General features: G+C 38.9%; 1 protein-coding gene across 3 annotated transcripts in view; it reads right to left on the bottom strand.

Annotated features, from left to right (window-relative positions):
* Positions 1-21,545: 21,545 nt before the first annotated feature.
* si:ch1073-358c10.1 (mitochondrial peptide methionine sulfoxide reductase) overlaps positions 21,546-22,996 on the bottom strand; it is a 39,918-nt gene continuing 38,467 nt past the window's right edge. For all 3 annotated transcript variants that reach the window (XM_047344669.1, XM_047344668.1, XM_047344671.1), the window contains one exon: positions 21,546-21,960. In XM_047344669.1, the coding sequence (XP_047200625.1) occupies positions 21,787-21,960 (174 nt within the window). In that variant the 3' untranslated portion in view covers positions 21,546-21,786. The remainder of the gene's footprint in view (positions 21,961-22,996) is intronic.

Consider the following 22,996-nt stretch of genomic DNA (forward strand, 5'->3'; position numbering starts at 1 on the left):
GATTTGATTTGTGGCTAAATATGATTGTCCGTTTTCTCGTTGGTATAGGGGTCAGCTTGGTTTGGACAGTTTTTCTTGTTAATGCATGAAATCATCATTTGAAAACTGCCTTTTTTTATGTAGTCAGGTTATCTTTGATGATCTGAAATGCTTAAGTGTGAAAAAAAAGGGAAAACAGGAGGAATCTGTAAGGGGCAAATACCTTTCCACTGCATTGTACACCAACATCCTTTTAGTGACACAACACAAATTATCACATTCCACAAATCAGTAGAAAAAATGCACTAAACTATAATGTGCAAATGCAATTGTTATGCATGCTAAAGCAGGAGTGTGTTTTTTCTGCATTCTTTGCCCATCTGGATTGAAAGGTCAGAAGTCGCAATCATGTTGACAAAAACATCAATAAGAGTGTGTGTGTGCATATCTGCGTACCATGATCTTGATACCCTTGTGCTCCTCTTCCTCTGCTTCAGTTTCTGTGGTTTGAACTTTGACTCGGCCATTTGGCCTTTCCAGTGCTCTCGGCTCCCTGGTCATCCAGCTGCGAAACGGTCTCTGTGAGTTCCTCAGCACATCTGTGCTCTTGCTGCATCCTAAAGAAGCTTTGTTCCCTTTGAATAAAATACAAAACCCAGTAAACACATTTGTTTGTTTTCACATTGTGTGGGTTCTTTAACAGTTTCCTCCTGTATTATTGGCGTATTTGTTCACGCTATCAGTCTGCAAGGTGAAATCTGCTCTGTAGTTCCCCCCTCAGATTCCTTGCTCCCTCTGCAGAGGACCAGAGGAACTGCATTCATGTAGACAATTTAATTTAACTTACTTGATACTAAGACAAAATCTATGATTTTTAAAAATATATAACAATTTTCAAACCCTTGACAAGTTAGTCCAATTAAGTGAGAAGCTCTGCAGGATGAAATGTATTTTTCACATTGTGTTCATTTCCTTTCCTATCATTTCATAGAAAAGCTAATTCATTTCAGTAACTCACTTGGTGAAGTGAGTTACTGAAACAAAATATAGATTAATTAGACACAGGCTGATGTTTTCAAGCTGTTATTTCTGTTAAGTAAGAGGGTGTTCTACTTACAGCTATTTAAAACAAGACATTTAAAATTAGAATATTACATATGATATAAATATTTCAAGAAATATATCAGGGAAATTGCCTGATCTACAATGTCAGGCTAATTGTCAAAAACATAAGAGCTTATTTCAGAATCCATTCAAAAAAAAAAATTTGAAAGGCTTTACAGCGTTCAGTCCTGTGTCTCAGTATCACAGTCACATCTTTAAAACCTTCCAGTTCTCCCACTACTCCTCATTCTTTTTGAACTTGTTGGGTCCCCACTACAGCACACTGGGCCCCATTTTTTTCTCCTCCCATCCCTCCTTTTTTCTCTCCTTCCTCTATCTCTCTCTCTCCCTGTCTCCCCCCTGCTAGGATCCCCACAGCTGCGCGGACCAGGTGCGTTCCGCCCCGACACACACGAGCACACACACACACACACACTCCTACACACGTACACACACACACCCTTACACTCGCCAACGGACGCAGCAGGAAATGCCTAATACCAGTTTTAGAATGATGCCACTATGCTGGTTTGACAGGGAGGCTGCAGGATCTGTCACCAGAGAAGGCGACAAAGACCAAGTGAGAAAGTGAGACAGATGGAGAGTAGTGTCTCGCCAAAATCTGGGAAACTCAACAAATAAAATTTTATTTTTGTGTGTTTTTATGCTCAATGAGTTGATAAAACTTTCACTTTTACTTTCTCCTGAAAAAGTCTCCACATGTGGACAGTTTTACTTTCGTCCACCATCTCGCAGCTCAAGAACATTCAGCTACATGACTCTGTTGGGATCATCACGCAAAAAGGGACTTCTGTAAGCGCGATTGTCTGTCTGAAGCAGGGCACACATGTGTGACTTGATGTGTGGGTGGATGTACATGTGCGTATGTTTTAGAAAAAAAAAGTACCAGTTATTTTGGTCTGTGGCTCACCACAGCTCACACTCTCCTCTGTCTTGTACTGATCTCACATGGCCCCAAGAGAACAAGGGGAAAAAGTGTGTGAAACAAAGAAAAGTCAATGAACAAGGCCGAGACAGATCAGAATATGCAGACGAGATGAAGAGGGCAGAGGTTTCTTATTAAGATTTCTCTGAAATGTGAAACAATACAGAAAATATCTAATAAATCTAGATTAGTAGATTCATGCTTTCTCCTCTTTATTTGTTATCCTTTAAGTGTCCTGGACACTTCTTTGTGATTTTATTTTAATTTTGTTGCATAACCTTGGTTGTGTTTGTGCAAATCATTGGTGCAAAAAGCCAGGTTGAGTATTTTTATGTTTATTTTAGTTTTTTTTCAAAGCCTTTTAAATTCGGTAGGGCCATGTGTATCCCTTCAGCATCCTTTTTGGGGATTTCACTCACATTTAAAATGTATTTTTTTAATGACATTGTCATTACAATATGATTTAAAATTGCATTTTTTTAATTTCCATTCCTTGTTGTTGAAATCTGTTCAAAATTTCATGTTTTTTTGTTTTGCACCAAGTGAAGATATTTCATTATCTACTGTAAACTGACCAACATATATGATATATTTGATGACTTTACACAAAAATAATCAATTAGTGTTCCAGGCAGTTTTTGAATCACTCCCCAAATGTTTGATTTGCATGGTATGAAAAAAAATCTTTTGGTGTTTATTTCTCTAATAAACCAAAAACACTTTGTTAAATCTGCCACACAAGGGGTTAAAATGGAGTAAATTCACCAATAGTTGTAACATATGATGAGGATTAAATTTAACAATAGAATTGATAAAAAAGGAAAACTCTCTGAAGGAGATTGTTATGGTGCACATACATAAATATTCCCATATCAGTTAATTTAGCCAACATTTGTAAACAAATTCTCTCACTCCTATTGACACCATTTAAGGGTCCAAAACATGTTCATGTCTTGCTTTTTAGTGCAGTGAGTGAAGGAGCCAATCAGCCCAGTCTGCTCAGCATTGATAGAAACACACCTGGGTCAAAACACAAATTTCAAAAGGACATTGTGGTTTACTAACAAGTAGTACCATAATGACAATGAAGTCCAGCAAATTCCTACAATCAAACAACTGGAACTGACTAAAACTTGTAATCATTTATCTAAAATACATACATCTTCTAATGGAAATTATTAATTGAGTGATTGAATAAATATTTCCTTCTTTATCAGTTTTTACTTGACAAAATTGACAAAAGCAAACAATCAGGAAAAGAAAATAATGTTTCATTCTCTTGAAATAAATAAAGGTTCATTATTCTTTCTGCATGGAGTTTGCATGTTCTCCCTGTGCATGCGTGGGTTTTCACCGGGTACTCCGGCATCCTCAAACAGTCCAAAAAACATGACTGTTAGGTAAACTGGTCTCTCTAAATTGCCCTTAGGTGTGAATGAGTGTGTGCATGGTTGTTTGTCCTGTACATCTCTGTGTTGCCCTGTGATGGATTGGCGACCTGTCCAGGGTGAACCCCGCCTCTCGCCTGTAGACTGCTGGAGATAGGCACCAGCTTCCCCCGTGACCCACTATGGAATAAGCGGTAGAAAATGAATGAATGAATGAATGAAGGTTAATTACATTTAAATTCAGGTTGCTAATTATTAACAAAGTATCAAGATATTTTGGATTTTACGGTCCAAGAGAAATGGACTCTAAAGATATTGATCAGCAATATTAGGTAGCATCAACCAAATCATTCTCACAACACATGAAGCATGAATAATTTCCATTCCAACTGAATAATCTCTAACACATTCTTATTACATATTGAAAGATAAATCCATTTCATAATAAGGCTCCCCTTATATGTGGTTATGAAATAAAACTTAATCCCTTATATATAAAAACTTTAGAAACCAATGATAAGCAGTTATTGTGCATTAGATTGAGAGCAAGAGAAATGTCATCGTGTCAAGTTAGATAAAAGTGAGGCTACGTTTGACAGTATCCACATTTTCTTCACATTATTCATTTTATCATCAGTTGGCCATTTACAAAAATAGAATCAAATTGTAAAGCTATTGACTTATTACTAAGAAAGCTAAAGGGCTTTTGACTAAATACCTTTTTTTTTTTTATCATTGTAACATTTTCTATAAACATTTATTTTTGAGTTTTGAGAATTGAAAAATAAAATTATTATTTGCATGTATTGTATTTACAAAACTTTTACTGACATTCTCCGTCTTTTAAATAATCTTTTTACCCAAGAATGGGAACAAGAGCAACTTAAAGTGACAGAGAACCACATTTGGACAAACTATGTCAGAAGTTAAAGGCTATAAATGTTAGCAGTTAGTTTAACATCAGATTTTGCATGTAGAAATTTAACGCTAGCCTTAAAGGAGATGTGAAGAAACATCAGACATATGACCATTCATAACCTCTGTGTATTTGTCTAACTTTCCATGTTTTTTACTCAGTATATATTTGTCTTATCGGTGTGCCATTTGTCTTTACTCTCTGTTTATTTTATTTTGATATTAGCCTGTCAAGGGACTGTGCATAAAACCCAAATCACATTTACAGTGACCTGCAAAAGTTTTGCAACTGTTTAACTTTTTGTCATGTTTAAGTTTATTGTATTTTATTCAGACTTTATGTAATAGACAAAGTAGAGCTGAAATGTGAAGTGGAAGGAAAATACTGCATGTTTTCAAAAATATTTTACAAATCAAGAACCTGAAAAGTGTCCAATACCCCATAATAACATCCAGTGCAACCAACTGCCTTCAGAATCAACCTAATTAGTACACAGAGTCTCTGTTATTTAATCTCAATTTAAATCTAGCTGTTCTTTAAAGGCCTCAGAGGCTTGTTGAGAACACTGATGAACAAACTGCATCAAACAAACAGCATCTCATATTTATGGGAGAGTGGCAAGAATGTGGCAAATGTAAAAAAAAAAGCTAGAATAAGTCCTGTTCAGTTTGCTACAAGCCATTTAGAAAGAATGCAAACAGGAGGAATAAGGTGCTCCAGTCAGATAGGACCAAGACTTTTTGGTTTACACACAAAACACAATGCTTGGCAGACACTGCACATCACTATGAACTCACCACCGACAAACTGAAACATGGTTGTGGCAGCATCATGGTATGAGAACATGTTTCTTCATCAGCGACAGGGAAGCTGGTCACAATTGATGAAAAGATGGATGAAAGTGGACGTGGTGCTGGTGGTGTAGGGGTTAAGCACGTAACCCATATATAGAGGCTACAGTAATCGAAGTGGCCATCCCGGGTTCGAGACCCTTTGCCGAATGTCTTCCCCCTATTTCCTGCCTATAGTCGGAAAAATTGAAAAATAAATGCCTCTAGTGCTGCAAAAAAAAATAAAAAATGTACGAAAAGATGGATGGATGGAGTTAAATACAAGGTGATCGTGGAAGAAAACCAGTTAGAGGCTGTAAGATACCCTAAATGTAAGCATATTTATGTGTTAGCATAGTCCAGGCCCTAATCTGTGGCAAGGCTTGAAAACTGATGTTTACAGATGCTCTCCGTTCAATCTGTCTGAGCTTCTTTTCGCAAACAACAAAAGGCAGAAATTTTGGTCTCTAGATGTTCACAGTTGGTATAGACATACCCCTATAGGCTTGCAGCTGTAACTGCAGCAGCAAAATGTGGTTCTACAAACAACAAAATTATGATGGCTATGTACATATAAATGCAAGCCACACTTTTTAGATTTGTTTTTGTAATAAATGTAAAAAAATCAAGTATTTCAAGCACTTCAAAACTATACCCTCCTTTGTATTACAGAAAATCCAAATAAAATATGCAGAAATGTGCAGTTTTAATGTGAGACAATGTGAAAAGCTGTGCTTCCAAGTCACTGTACAGAGTGTACCCAGGTTCAATAATGTGTATTTTCCTGGTTTAAAAAATAAACGTAACATTTTAAATTAGTTTACAGCAGCAACTCCTAAAAAGGGGGCTATACATCTGCTTCATATTTAGCTCAAGTTTCAAGTGAACAAAATGTATTTAATGCATCAGGTAAAAAGGTCGTGTCTCTATTAGTCACACTGCACAACTCTGTGTCAGTTTCTGTTGATCTAGCAACTAGGAGTTCCCATGTTTGGACACACAGAAGCTGTTTCCTGGACAATTTAATATGTTTATCTGAGGTAAAAAACCTTGACTTCATGTCAGTCAAAAACAAAGCCAGCTCTTTTACAAGCAGCTGCAACTAATCTCATGAGTTGAAAATAAAATCACGATTTAGCTTTAATTCAAAACTGGTTGAAAATATTTATGTAAATTGCAAAGTAACAAAGTTTATTACATTTATGCCTTTTTGTACATGATTTTGCTGCATCATTAACATTCCTAATGTTTATTATAAATCCTCAGATATTGATCAGAAACTTAAAAAGTTGCACTAAATTTAAAAAAAGAAAAATGTGAAAAGAGCCATTTGGAGGCGACTCTCAGAGGTCAGTGTGAACAATGGTGCAGCAAACCCATCGGTTAGCTACAGCAGCAATGCGGCCCACGAAACCCGTCTTTGCATTACTTTGTATACAAAACTTAGAAAGATTGCCACACACACAGCTGACACATACACAATCACACACCCTGCTGACACCTCAGTGTGGCCACACTCTCACCTCAAACCTTTCCATTCACTGAGCGACAGGCCAAATTTTCCACCAACGGATGTTTTTTGAGGCCAGCTTTTGTTTGAAGAAACAGAAGGCCTCAGTCGGGCCGGAGAAGCCACATCTTCTGTAGGATACTTCACGTTTTGTTTGTCAGGTGCAAACATTGTTTTGGTTTTTTGTGTGAAATCCGGTTTTATCTGTCAAAAGGAACTGATTAGTCTGCCGTATAAGATCTCTTTTTTTCTTTATTTAAATCTGACAAATTTATCATTTTAAATTGGTTGGCTTTTCTTATACGTCACTCTTTTAACTTTATAATAATAAAAATGAGGTTATTTGCAAAGAAATACACCCCAACCAGAACAACATAGGTTTGTCTTTCCATATATGGAGGTAAAACACCAAATCTATGTACAAAATGGTATTTTTTTTTTTGCTTGTGCTCAGATACACACACTCCAACAGGAAGAGTGTGGGTGTTTGGGAGCAGCTGCATGGAGAGGCATCAGACCAAGCTTCCTCCTGGTGCAGCGAGCACCGTCTCTCCTCCCTTTTTCTCATTCACTCCCTCCATCTATTTATTTGCTTGATGTTTAATTATTCTCTGCTTCTTTTTTTTTTTAAAGAAAATCTGTCCTACACAGCAAGAAACACACAATATCACACCATCATCTCATGTTGGCTCAACCTAAGATTCAATCTGCACTGTTGGCAGAAAATAGCAAGCTTTGGTGTGCACACAGAAAACAGTTTGTGCCTGTTGCAAGGCAAACACGATGTGCAGACGTGTGCGTGTCCTGTTTTTGTCCTCTTTCCACATTATGGTGAAACATCAGCATATCACCACTTGAAAGCCTGAATATTGCACAACATTTTCCTGTATCGAGCTCTAATCGCGGTGCTTGCTGGCAACGTTAAAACTTTCCTCCATTTGCACAGCTGTGTGAGGTGAGGCTGAGATGACTCAAGAGGCAGATGGACAGAGCAGATAAAGACTGAAGATGAACATGAGGAGGAAGATGTTTTGGAAATTTTACTGTTACATCAGTGTCTCGGCTGTAAAATGTCAATGGTTGAGATCATCTTTGAAGCCGGTTATCAAAATGATAAACGGATGCTGCATATGTTGGCAAATTTGTGCACCATATGAATGTTTCATCCCCCGTCTGAATCAAGGCCAGCAGAATCTTCATGCACAGGTGCAAAAGGCTGAGCGTCTGTGTTTCACTTTCCTTTCCAGTTTTCTATTCCTACTCCCAAATACTAACACTCTGCACCATTCCAGGCAGTATTCCTGTCTTGAAAGTTCCTTTAAAGCCTCTATTAGCCAGTTTCTGTCAGCAGCACGCCCCCAGTGCACAGTAAAAGCACTGAAGACACTCAGCAGTTATTTCTGGGTTTCCTGTGTGTCATGCGGTGGTAGCCTGAGCTAGCTAGCATGGCTGACAACACACGGGCTCACAGCTGCAGCATGTCACAGAATGGGCTGTCAGCCAGAAAGCCTGTGGGCCAGTTAGTAGTCAACTGGGCCCTGCAGTGCGTGCTGCCCTCCACCCTCCACGGCTGTACTCCCAGAGGGACAGAGAAACAACTTTGTCACATTTCCTCAGTGGAATTTAAAACTATTGTGTGTATGAACGTGTGGGAGCTCACAAATGCACCCAAATCTGTTTTAGAAAGCTTTTATTTGAAGTTTAAACAAAACTATTACATAACTACACAGTATTTATTTATATCATCATCACCAAGAGATCACACCTGAGTGAAACCAGCTTGAAGGAGCACCAGGATTTGCCCTCTCTCCACAGCTTGCCCCTAAGCCGCAGATGCAGGAACCCAGACAAGGCTGCGCTTCTCTGGGCAACACAGAGACGCTGCTGTGCTCTGGTTCCTGGAGCCCCGATGCTCTGATTGAGACCGTGTGCCCCTGCAGGAACCAGAGGGAGGGGAAGGGAGGGGATGCAAACACATCTGGCATCTGAAAAACCCTGCACATAGCTCCTCATATCATCATGAGATAAATGGACGACCAATTAAAAAAGAAAGCTATAGAAGACACATATACATATCTAATGCATGCCTCTATAGAGTTCTACAATTTGGATGACGCAAATATGTCAGGAGCAGAACAAGAAGGCACAAGCATTCTCCAGCTGGTAGGACAGCACAACTCCAAGCTATTGTTCTATTTATACATCCTACAAAACAATGCTGCGTGGTATCTAAAGCAGCAAATTATGTTGCAGCAAAGCAAATAAAGAGGAAATGCCAAAAAAACAAAGTGACTTTGAATGATGTTTATAAATACAGCATATAAATAAGCTAAGATCTATTGATGCTGTCAAAGGGAAGTTAAATAGAAAGCTGTGAAAAGGAGGACACAATAGAGAGCGTATCAGTGCAAGTAATGTGCGTGGGTGCACGTCTGTGCAAGGTGTCTTTTTGGTGTCTTTGCTTGTTTTGCGTAGGCGCTCCCTTTTGCATTAGGCGGCGGTACAGGACGGCGTTCAGGGTGGTGGTTGAGACGTGTGTTTACATGAGTGCGTGTGCATGTGTGGGTAAAAGTGCAGAGAACCTCTCATAAACAACCAACACCTTTATCTCTGTGTCTCAGCCCACTGTTTCACAGCGCCACCTGTTTTCACAAACATGTTCTTTCCATCAGACCATTAGGAGGATTTTTTTTTGGTACTTATAACTAAGAGAAGTATATTTTTAAAATGCTTCTCTTTGCAGGGGGATCGGGTATAGGCCAGCGAGAGATGCAGGAGCAAGCTGGAGCGGTACACACTTTGTGGCCAGCTGTAGGGGCCATTATAAGCCCATCTGCAGACAATAGCCTCTGTCTGATGGGCACACACAGCCTGGTTCCTGTAATGCCTTGCCTCAATGTGTTTGTGTATGGATGCCTATATGATAGTACCATGCATTTCCTTCCCCATTTTAACCTATCACAAAGAAGCCACGCACTTCTGCAGCTATTTCCAAATGTCTAAATCTCATTTTTGCATGAAATTTTCACGGCATATCTCTACTCATTATGAAGCATGTGTGTGGCAGAAATAAACAGTGGCTCACTGAGGCCACTGATGCAGGTGGCAGAGAAACTGATCCCAGTGTGCGATTAGAGCTTTCTTACCATGAAACCTGAGGAACTCAAGCTCATCTTATTAAAAGGTTATCTCCTGTTAAAAAATCAAACTGAAATGCAAAGTATAATCAGGCTCTGGAAAACAGCTTGTTGGCCAAACCACATACCATTCTGAGCAGTTTGATCAAGCAAGCCGCAGCTCCACATGCCTTGACACACGCACGCACGAATGCACGGCTCCTGCATGCAGACACATGCAAAAATATCTGTCCCAATACTAAAATAGGCCCGGGGAGGTTGCACCTGCACCTGTGCCCTGGTCCACACCTACACACAGGTGTCAGGATGTGACACATACACACAGACAGAGAAAGAGAGATAGCAGAGAGGGAGGGGGAAAAACAAGAGCGGGGTGAATCAGACTACTGCGGTCGACCAGAAAGCTTTTTCTAGATATCATCTCTGTATTTTAGATTCTAACCATGAGTGTGATTTCATTTTTAACTACACTTTCACAGCAATGTTTAATTTTAAAAACACACCACATTCTCTTCCGAATGATATTAATTCTACGATGTTCAGCAGAAAGTTTTTATCCTAATTGTGGTTTTGCAAGAAGTGGGGTGTGGGTTTCAGCAAAAGCCGTACCAGACAGAGAACGTACATGCACTGAGTTTCTCATTCTGCTTTCCAAAATGAGTCCTCTTTAAAGGTGTTTCTGAGTCACAGCTCATGGCTGTGGCACGTCCCTTCTCAGTTGGGGCAGAATACTTTATAAATATAGCACAATATAGTGGGCAGGCGTGTGCATAAACTAATACTGACATATAGATAAAAGTGTGCATACAACATACAAAAGTTTGACTAAGATTGTTTTATTGAGATAATGAAAGAGCTTACATTGTGTATTTTAATTAAAATTTGTATGAAAAGTAAAAAATATAGACAAAAGAAAACTGGACAAAAATCAAGCAATTATTCACATTTAATGACATAAATTGTTTTATAGTAATGATGAGTTCAAAGCACATCTAAATTTATTCTGCAGTTTGTTTAGTTTAAATGAGAAAAGTCTTAGGTGTTTAATTTACAATGATTTTTAACATGAAAAAAGGCAACTGGAAGTCGATCATGTTTAAGAAATATCACCACCGTGTGGACATTCACTGTAGCTGCAGCTTAATAATTCTGACCTCTCTTAAATGACCTCAGGTATGTTTTTTATTTTTGTTTTTCTAATAGTATTTTACTATCTTTTAATTTTTTTTTTTACTTTCAACTGCATTTGTCTTTATATAAGTGGGACTTTTGCAGCAAATCTTCATATTGTGACACGTCTGCATTGCATTACATTGCAAACGTGCCGAGAAATTGATTGAATTGCAGCAGAGCCGAGCTCAATTTGTGGCAGTGGCAGGCAGAACTGGTAGTTTCGAAGCTGCCACCGGAACTGCCACAGTCTGCCGCAGGGTGGCAGGGGATTCTGCGAGGATGCCAGAAGGTGCCAGACCGGCCGTAAAAGTTTGCCAATGGGGTTGCCGCTGTTTTTGTGGAAGCTAATGCTGATTATCGGCAAACAGGTTGTCATTGTTGTTATAGCCTGTTACCTTTACATAATGATTTCATTATTGATTATTATTTAATAAACAGCTTTAGACCCATAACATAAGGTGATTGTATTTACTTGACATGGAAAATAAATAGCACTATGTGTATGTGTGACGTGTTGAAAGGATGACGAAGATTTATTGCACAAACAGCTGGTTTATTATAGAGCACGAGCGGCTATTCTGAATTGTCACTCACAGAAAATTATAAATAAATGCTTAAAAACACGCTGGATGTCCCAGGCCATAAGGCTGCCACCGGAACTGCCGGTTCTGCCTGCCACTGCCACAAAATGAGCTCGGCCCTGCTGCAGTTCAATCAATTTCTCGGCACGTTTGCAATGTAATGCAATGCAGACGTGCACAGCGCCCCCTACCGAATAAGATGGGTAGCTCGGTCTGCAGGGAGCTGAGGAAGAGCGGCTGCTGACGTCACTCTGCTGCGCCCGCCGCTCGGAATGCTTTTTCGTTTTCGAGTTCTGGGCAGTACTTTGCGGGCAGACCACGAAAACAAAAAAACAATGTGCAGTCGTGAAGAAGAAAATGCAAATGCAAATAGGATGATTGATTACTAATTTTATTTATGGGTCAAATAACGCAGCCACATTCTTAAAATGAAAAAGCATTTCTGGAAATGCTTTTTCACTTTCAAATTTTACATTTCAAATTGAATTTTGGTATCTATTTGATGGGGCATATTTTGAAAAATAAATCTCAAATGTCTTTTTCGTTTTCATTTTAATTAAGTGAAAGAATGAGCAGTCTTGAAGAAGAAAATTAAAATGCAGATAGGATTATTGATTAATAATTTCATTTATGAGTCAAATAATGCAGCCACATTCTTAAAATGAAAAAGCATTTTCATAAATGCTTTTTCATTTGAAATATGGTAACGATTTACTTCCATAGAAAGCCAAATGTAGCTCAAATAAGCACTCGATACAATGTGGGCTATACTGATAATTGGCGAACATTTTGGGGAAAACCTGGTCTGATCCGGAGAGACGGCATCCATCCCACTTTGGATGGAGCTGCTCTTCTTTCTAGGAATGTGGCCGAATTTATTAGTTCTCCAAACCTCTGACAACCCAGGGCTCAGACCAGGAAGCAGGGTCGTAGTTTAACGCTCCTCTCTGCAGCTTCTGTACTGCTACCCACCCATTACCCTATTAAGACAGTGTCTCGCCCACAGCCAAAATTGAATAGATTATAAAATAATCTAAAACAAGGAAATCAGGAAAATCTAATAAAAAGTAAACACAACTCAGACCGAAAAGAAAAATAAAACAATTAAATGTGGCTTACTGAACATAAGATCTCTCTCTTGAAAAACTTTGCTAGTTAGTGACCTGATTTGTGACAATCAGATTGATTTATTTTGCCTCACAGAAACCTGGCTCCAGCGAGAGGATTATGTTACTATAAATGAGTCAACTCCTACTAATTATTTAAATTTTCACATTCCTCGAAATACTGGGCGAGGAGGAGGAGTAGCAACCATCTTTCAGTCGGATTTATTGATTAGCTACAATCAATAGCTACAACTCTTTTGAATATTTAATCCTTAGTTTTCCTCATCCAAATTGCAAAGCACTAAACCCTCTTCTGTTTGTTGTTTTGTACCGTCCACCAGGCCCTTACTCTCAATTTGTAGATCAGTTTTCAGACCTTTTATCTGATTTAGTGTTAAATACAGATAAGGTTATTATAGTGGGGGATTTTAACATTCATGTTGACACTGAAAGTGATAGCCTAAATATAGCGTTTAATGCTATCATCGACTCAATTAGCTTTGCTCAAAACATTAACAAACCTACCCACCTTTGTCTTCATTCTCTGGACCTTGTGCTGACATATGGCATTGAGTGTAAAGACATAACAATATTTTCTCATAACCCTGTCCTGTCTGACCATCTCTTAATAACCTTTGAGTTTCATTTAACTGAGTACTCCACACCTGAAAGAAAATTTCATTACAGTAGATCATTATCAGACAATGCTGTAACAACCTTTAAAGAATCTGTTCCACTTTTGATTTCCTCATCATCACGGGAAAACACACTGGAGGGCAATAATTTTGTTTCTTACCCTTCACAAATTGATTATCTTGTTCATAGTGTTACTTCATCATTGCATGGTGCATTAGACAATGCAGCCCCCTTGAAAAAGAAAGTAATTAGTCATAGGAGGCTAGTTCCCTGGTTTAATTCAGAGCTGCGTACTTTAAAGCCAAATGTTAGAAAATTGGAGAGAAAATGGCGCTCTACATACCTAGAGGATTCCTACTTAATCTTTAAAAATAGCCTACTGTTGTATAAGAAGACACTTCGCCAAGCTAGAACAGCTTATTTCACATCATTAACAGAAGAGAATAAGAATAATCCTAGGTTTCTCTTTAGTACAGTTGATAAACTTACACAGAGTCATAGCTCTGTTGAGCCATCCATTCCCTTAGCTCTTAGCAGTCATGACTTTATGGGATTCTTCTTAAATAAAATTGATTCTATTAAAAAGAAAATCTTTGACATACTCCCGAAGATGATTACTTCATCCTCAGCAAGTGAGACAACATTGGAAATAACTGTAGAACCTGATCTGTGTTTGGACTGTTTTGATCCAGTGGAGCTTCCTGAGTTATCAGAAATATTAGCTTCATCTAAACCTTCAACTTGTATGTTAGACCCAATCCCAACCAAATTATTTAAGGAAGTGTTCCCTCTGATTACCAGCCCCATTTTAGATATAGTTAATCTATCTTTAGTAAATGGATCAGAACCACAAGCTTTTAAGTTAGCTGTAATTAAACCTTTACTTAAAAAACCTTCGCTTGATCGAGATGATTTGAAAAATTACAGACCTATATCCAATCTTCCATTCTTATCTAAAATTCTTGAGAAAATTGTTGCTAATCAAATGTGTGAACATTTACACAGCAATGACCTGTTTGAAGAGTTTCAGTCAGGTTTCAGAGCTCATCATAGCACTGAAACAGCTCTGCTGAAAGTCACTAATGATATTCTTATGGCCTCAGATAATGGACTTGTGTCTGTTCTGGTTCTGTTAGATCTCAGTGCTGCATTTGATACAGTCGATCACAATATTCTCTTAGAAAGGCTGGAATATGTTGTAGGGATCAGGGGAAAAACACTAGGATGGTTTAAATCTTATCTGTCTGACAGATTCCAGTTTGTTCATGTAAATGATAAATCATCTTTAAACTCCGGGGTTAATTGTGGAGTACCACAGGGTTCAGTACTTGGGCCAATTCTCTTTACAATATATATGCTTCCAATAGGTCAAATTATCAGGCAGCATAGAATAAATTTTCCCTGTTATGATGATGATACTCAGCTTTACTTATCCATAAATCCTGATGAACCCAACCAGTTAGATAGACTACAAGCATGTCTTGAAGACATTAAAACTTGGATGACGTTAAATTTTTTGCTTCTAAATTCAGACAAGACAGAAGTTGTCATCTTTGGACCGAAGTCTTTAAAAAAGAAACTGCTTAGTCAATCACTTAACCTGGATGGCATTGAAATGACCTCTGATAATAAAGTAAAAAACCTTGGTGTTATTTTTGACCAGGACATGTAATTTAAATCCCATATTGTTACGGCTGGTGGCCGTGTGTGTGTGTTTGTGTGTTTTGTTTTGTACCATCAAGACTGGCCAGCTGATGTCGCTGCAAAGCGCCGATTTCCTCTGTGTTATTGGTACCGCTGTTTCTGATGGGATCGGATTTCTTCTTCTACCCTCCAACTGGACCTTTGCTGGTTAATCTCTTCTTCCCTGGATACTCTCTTCTTCGTTGTTCCTGACGGACTCGGATCTCCCTGGACGCTCTTCACTCCTCCTGCTGGACGTCTCCGGGAGTTCATGTGGACTATTCATTTCCTGGTTCTTCCAGATTCGCCGCCAATCACTAAAGAGACCACACTATATACAGGTCCTTCTCAAAATATTAGCATATTGTGATAAAGTTCATTATTTTCCATAATGTCATGATGAAAATTTAACATTCATATATTTTAGATTCATTGCACACTAACTGAAATATTTCAGGTCTTTTATTGTCTTAATACGGATGATTTTGGCATACAGCTCATGAAAACCCAAAATTCCTATCTCACAAAATTAGCATATCATTAAAAGGGTCTCTAAACGAGCTATGAACCTAATCATCTGAATCAACAAGTTAACTCTAAACACCTGCAAAAGATTCCCGAGGCCTTTAAAACTCCCAGCCTGGTTCATCACTCAAAACCCCAATCATGGGTAAGACTGCCGACCTGACTGCTGTCCAGAAGGCCACTATTGACACCCTCAAGCAAGAGGGTAAGATACAGAAAGAAATTTCTGAACGAATAGGCTGTTCCCAGAGTGCTGTATCAAGGCACCTCAGTGGGAAGTCTGTGGGAAGGAAAAAGTGTGGCAGAAAACGCTGCACAACGAGAAGAGGTGACCGGACCCTGAGGAAGATTGTGGAGAAGGGCCGATTCCAGACCTTGGGGGACCTGCAGAAGCAGTGGACTGAGTCTGGAGTAGAAACATCCAGAGCCACCGTGCTCAGGCGTGTGCAGGAAATGGGCTACAGGTGCCGCATTCCCCAGGTCAAGCCACTTTTGAACCAGAAACAGCGGCAGAAGCGCCTGACCTGGGCTACAGAGAAGCAGCACTGGACTGTTGCTCAGTGGTCCAAAGTACTTTTTTCGGATGAAAGCAAATTCTGCATGTCATTCGGAAATCAAGGTGCCAGAGTCTGGAGGAAGACTGGGGAGAAGGAAATGCCAAAATGCCAGAAGCCCAGTGTCAAGTACCCACAGTCAGTGATGGTCTGGGGTGCCGTGTCAGCTGCTGGTGTTGGTCCACTGTGTTTTATCAAGGACAGTGTCAATGCAGCTAGCTATCAGGAGATTTTGGAGCACTTCATGCTTCCATCTGCTGAAAAGCTTTATGGAGATGAAGATTTCATTTTTCAGCACGATCTGGCACCTGCTCACAGTGCCAAAACCACTGGTAAATGGTTTACTGACCATGGTATCACTGTGCTCAATTGACCTGCCAACTCTCCTGACCTGAACCACATAGAGAATCTGTGGGATATTGTGAAGAGAACGTTGAGAGACTCAAGACCCAACACTCTGGATGAGCTAAAGGCCGCTATCGAAGCATCCTGGGCCTCCATAAGACCTCAGCAGTGCCACAGGCTGATTGCCTCCATGCACGCCGGATTGAAGCAGTCATTTCTGCCAAAGGATTCCCGACCAAGTATTGAGTGCATAACTACATGATTATTTGAAGGTTGACGTTTTTTGTATTAAAAACACTTTTCTTTTATTGATCGGATGAAATATGCTAATTTTGTGAGATAGGAATTTTGGGTTTTCATGAGCTGTATGCCAAAATCATCCGTATTAAGACAATAAAAGACCTGAAATATTTCAGTTAGTGTGCAATGAATCTAAAATATATGAATGTTAAATTTTCATCATTACATTATGGAAAATAATGAACTTTATCACAATATGCTAATATTTTGAGAAGGACCTGTAAACTCTCGGCACCTGCCACTAAGGGCAGCTGTGATTTGGACTGAACAGCTCGCCACTTTTGACCAGGGTGTTTTGAAACTTTGAAACATTGATTTTGCCTGTGTGCTTACCTGCTTGATAATTAGCTTGACTCCAACTTGACTCAGAGGAGTCTCTTTAAAGCTTGTTAAGCTTTCTCTTGAATTGTTTTTTTGCTTGCTTGTTGTTAGCTGGGACTCTTTGATTTAAGAAACTGTTGAGTTAGCTTGTCCCTCCTTTTGGGGGATTATTTTCAATTGAATTATGAATTGTTGTGTATTTTGTTAAATTTATTAACCCTAACCCTTTAAGTTATTGTGTATTTTGGGTTTTACCCCTTTTTAAAAAAAAATATTTTCAAACGGTTTGTACTTTGTGAAGTATCCTCCTTTTGTTTGTATTTTGTTACAAATAACAGAAACTGAACTGAAAAGCAATAAATTACTCTTTTATTCACAAAACCAATAATACCTGGTTCAAATGTTTACTTCCCCCTACCCCTAGACCGAGTGGGGTCGCAACACATATTAAACAGGTTTCTAGGATTTCCTTCTTTCATCTCCAGAACATTGCCAAAATTAGAAATATTCTGTCCAGGAGTGATGCTGAAAATCTAGTCCATGCATTTATCACTTCAAGGCTGGACTATTGTAATTCGTTACTATCAGGATGTCCACAAAATCCAGTTAAAAGCCTTCAGCTGATTCAAAATGCTGCAGCAAGAGTTCTGATGAAAATTAAAAAGAGAGATCATATTTCTCCTACTTTAGCTTCCCTTCATTGGCTCCCTTTTAAATCCAGAATAGAATTTAAAATCCTCCTCCTCACATATAAAGCCCTTAATGATCTAGCTCCATCACACATCAGAGATCTGATTGGTCCATATGTTCCTAACAGAGCACTTCGTTCTCAGACTGCAGGTTTACTGGTGGTTCCTAGAGTCTCTAGAAGTAGAATGGGAGGCAGATCCTTTAGTTATCAGGCTCCTCTCCTGTGGAACCAGCTCCCAGTTTTAGTCCTTGAGGCAGACACCCTGTCTACTTTTAAGGCTAGGCTTAAAACTTTCCTTTTTGATAAAGCTTATAGTTAGACTGGCTTAGGTTATCCTGAGTTATCTCTGTAGTTATGCTGCTATAGGCTTAGGCTGCTGGAGGACATAATGACCACTTTCACTCTCTTCGCTACATTCTCACACTACTCTCTAATTCTGCACTATTTGTTGTTATTTCAGCTTTTAACCTTGTTCTCTCTTTTCTCTTCCTAGAAGCTACACCTGGCCTGACTCTGTGTCTACCTGTGACACCTTTCTGGAGAGGGGCATCGTCCAAGCTTCTGCTGGCAACAACTTAATGCTCACCCTCTACCGATGATCCACATGGCCCTGTCTTTTAGTGTTTAACCCTTTCTCTCTCCTAGACATGGAAATTGACTGAGCTTTTACTGTAACTAACTCTATGTGCTCTCTTTCAGACTCTAACCTTGAAAACTGGCTCAGAGTTTATCTGTTCTTTCTTTCAAGATGAAACGACTAAAGGAGCTACATCCATTAACATTTACTTTTCCTTCCCATAGAAAGTACTCCTGGATCAGTGCTTCTGTGTTCTCTTTGTGTCTCTGCTCTGTTCTCTCTAACCCCCAGTCGGTCGTGGCAGATGGCCGCTCACACTGAGCCTGGTTCTGGTTCTGCTGGAGGTTTCTTCCTGTTAAAAGGGAGTTTTTCCTCTCCACTGTCGCTACATGCATGCTCAGTATGAGGGATTGCTGCAAAGTCAACGCCAGTGACTGTCCACTGTCTCTACATGCTCATCCAGGAGGAGGGAATGCTGCAAGTCACTGACTGGATGCAATCTGCTGGGTTTCCTTAGACAGAAAAACTTTTTATCCAATTTGAATAAATAACTGAATCTGACTGCACTGTACAATGATTAGGATTAATTGGAATGTATGAACCTGACTGTTGTGAAGAGCCTTGAGACAACATGTGTTGTGAATTGGCGCTATATAAATAAACTGAATTGATACAACCATGGTATGCCATCTCTGAACACACAACACCTAAAGCAGATGGGCTACAGCAGTAAAAGACATGAGCTGCTGCCAGTCCTTTCAGCTGAGAATAGAAAACTAAGCCTTCTCTCAGGCTCACCAAGATTAAACAATATCAGACAATAACAATTTGGAAAAAAATGCTCCCTGGTCCAATCAACCTCCAATGGCCTCCAAATTTAACAGATCTCAATCCAGTAGAGCATCTTCGAGATGTGGTGGTACAGTGTTCAGCCGACAAATCTGCAGCAACTTTGTGATGGTATGTATGTCAATATGGACCAAAATCTCTGAGGAATGTTTCTCAGAGATTTTCACACAAACAGTTAAGCCAGTTCTGAAGGCAAAAAGGGGTCCAACCTGGAACTGGCAAGGTGTACCTAATAGATGGCAGATGAGTCTATATCATTTCAGGTTTATAAATGGGTTAACACATCTGACTACATGTGATCCAACAAGTACACAAAAATATACTGGAATTAAGAGTGGGTGATATTAAGATTTCTGATCATTAAGGCACAGGACATGCTATCGATCTGCCAAAGCAGAGATGATGATATCATCTGTGCATTGCTGTTCTACGTTCCTAATCTGATTGATCCTCTGGTCCCTCCATACCCTTGTGTGATTCAATTACAGTGGGACAGCAAAGCGGACTATGTGGCACATTAAAGGGACGAAATGAACTAAAGAGAGGACGTGACAAAGGATTTACGAATATATATATTATCTGAAAATTTCTAAATCGTTGCACTACCTCACTCATTGTCTGTGTAACTCCAGCAGCATGTCATAGTCTCTCTCTCCTCCCTGTCTTCTTCTGTGCTGCTGCATTCATCTGTACTGAGCAACAGGCTGAAGGCCAGCTGCCTCGCCTGCTGCTCATACTGGGCAGCTTTTGTGATAGCGCCCTAAATGAGCAGCTGTGGTAGATTCAACTGGACCAATCCCCTGGAGTATCCTGGTGTGAAAGTACCCTAAAATACAATAGATCTTTAAAGTGTTCACACCTCTGTTAAATGTCAGCTTTTGTAATGTGAAACAAATGAGATCCAGATCAATCATATCAAAACCATTTCCACGTTTGATGTAACAAATATCCTGTAAAATCCAACAAAAAAACCAAGCAAAACTGTTAGGGGGAGAAAAGGAAAACCTGCAAATATTGCATTAACCTACTTGTATTAGTATGCACACCCATAAAGTAACCACCTTTTGATTCAACATTAGCATCCAGTCTAATTAAGTTCACACCAGGCATCAGAATCTGATTAGCCAGAAACAAAAGTTCAGCTCTCTTAATAGGATTTTCTTGACCTTTGTCCATTTGGATCTTTTAGCTGAAGTCATAGTTTACAGAGAGGTTACAAATGATCAGAATATCCCTTCTAAATGTACTTAGGTATCAGAAGAACATAAAACCAGTCTATAGCATTATATAAATATACACCATGGCTCAGTAAAGACAGTCAATAATAATTAAAAACATGGAAAAACAGATGTTTCAACGATTGAGCATTTTCTAAAATTGCTGAAAAGACAAGATGGAAACTGGTCAAGGAGGCTTTTAAGAGGCTGTTGAAGTTTCTGCCCAGTTCTGGTTGTGTTCCGCATGAGACAAAATGCATGGACTGTCGAGCAGGGTTGAAGGACAGGATTATTTTCTAGCAAAGAAAACATCCAGGCCTGACAAAACTCTCCAGAAACTAGAAAGCTAGAGATGAAGCTAACATCACATAGCATACACCCAGGTTAACAAAGGAATGGGTGCACCACCAAAAACGTTCAGTGCAGGAATAGTCTAGCAAGGATCCAGAACCAAATCTTGGGGTCACCTCATGGGGACAAGAAATCTCATCACAGTCTGAGAAATTGTTAAAATGTGAGATATTTTTAGAGTTCTACCAATAAAGACCGAATGCTGAAGCTGTAAGTATTAGTTTAGGGTGTCAACAATGACACAATCATGTTATTGGACCCCAAATAGATTCGTTTTTTTTTAGTTGAGTTGTTCAGAATAAACATCAGATTAAAGGTGGAAAAATTGTAAAAATGACTGATCAAGGTCTCATTTTATGCATCACAGGAACCTGCCATTTTAGCAGTGTTCACTTGTACTGTATGTTGACTACATGTCAGCAGTGCTTCCCCTGACTTGGATAAATTATGCAAACTGATGTCAGTCTGTTCATAGATGTTTGTTGGCTTAAATGCTCTGTTAGGATTTTCTTTCTGAGCTGTTTTTATGGTGAGAAATTGTGATTAAAAGGTGATTTTGACTGATGGAAAAAAATAAATGGAATAAAATCATGAATTGATATTTTTGTCATGTTTCCCACTCCTAACTGGAATTATATGTATATATTTTCCAATTTATTGTATAGTTATATTGTATATGCAGGAGTTAATAAAGAGTAAATGAGCATTAATATTAGTGAACATTACTTCTGTTTCATAGCTGTATTTTCTGTTTCAGATCTTTAGATTCTGTGTCTACTGACATGTTAATTTCACTTCCTCCTTTACAAAGCTCAACTTTTCCTGAACTGCTTTATATATTTATTTTTCTTTACTTTATTCTAGTGTTTTAAAGCATCACATTTACACAAATCTGAAAATACTTATGATAAATAAATCTTAAATGTCCTATACTTTATTTTGTATTATTAACTAAACATTTCTTAGAGATGTTGCTTCACTTTATTGATCTTGGCTGATGGGAAACAACAATTTTCCTTGTTGGATCAGTAGAGTTTTAGTTGTTGTGTGTTTGTCACCATACGCCCTCACAGCTCATCCTTGCTGCCTCCAATGGGACAAGAAACGCCGGTGCCCTTCAGGCCACAGTAGCCTTTGGGCACCTTCTTCAGGTACTGCTGATGGTAGTCCTCAGCGTAGTAAAACTGCTGTCCCTCCAGGATCTCAGTGGTAATGGGACCATAGCCTTTCTTGTCCAGCTCCTGGAGACAGAACACAAATGCATAAAAGTAAATTGAAGCAGCAGAAACATTCTAATGAAATTATTAGTGCTGAAACACTTTAAATATGTGACTGAAACATATTAATGGGCAGCAGTGCATTCCCAGTGGTTTCCCTCCAAAAATTCACTACTTCTTTACTCTTTTCTCCCACGCGGCACTTAAAAGTGTCTTTTAATTTGAAGTGTACTGATTGTGAATTATCGAGAGGCAAAAGTGTCATAATCCAATAAATAAAAAAAAGGTAAATAGGTAACTAGAATTAACAAATACAAATTATATAAAACACAAATTTCTATGAATTATTTTTTTATGCAATTTTTTTACCCTTGTATCTAATAATTATTTTTGATGGTTTAATAAGTATTAATACATTTTACATCAAAATCTTATGTATGTATTTCCAGATTTATTTAAAATATTACTAGTAAAAATATTATTGAAACTAAAATCTTTATTGCTAAAATAGCTTCGAAAAATTTTCCCCTTTAACCGACTAATTATCAGTGAAGCTAAAGCTTTGCCACTTGAGGAGCATATTTACAGACAAAGAAGGTTCTTATTTTTTGCAGTTTTGGCTTTATTAGAGCAGGTTGTTCTTTTAGCAAATGGCACGTTTTAGAGTCTTATGCTCCAAAGCCAGACGGGAGAGTGACTGAGCCACATTAAAAAGGAATATCAGCTTCTTCTTATAGTGCAGCATGCCTTCTGTGGCTCTCTCTGTAGGACAAAGCATCAAAGAGTATCCGCTCGCTTTGAGAACTCCTCAAGACATTTTCACACTTACCCTTTCTAAACATGATGAGAGAAACCTTCAAACGCTCTAAAACAACACTTTCTTCCACACGCTCAGCGCTCTAACAGATATATCAAAGCTATACCTGCTGCGCTGAGTGCTTTTCTCCATCTAATAATACAAGCGTGCAGTCCTCTATAGATCACTGCCGCTGGAGCTGACGAAACAAGTTGGAGGTGCACTGAGACTGTTTGTGGGCAACAAGTAGCTCTCTACACCTCA

This window comes from Girardinichthys multiradiatus, chromosome 19 (assembly GCF_021462225.1).
Source record: "Girardinichthys multiradiatus isolate DD_20200921_A chromosome 19, DD_fGirMul_XY1, whole genome shotgun sequence".
Lineage (NCBI taxonomy): Eukaryota > Metazoa > Chordata > Actinopteri > Cyprinodontiformes > Goodeidae > Girardinichthys > Girardinichthys multiradiatus.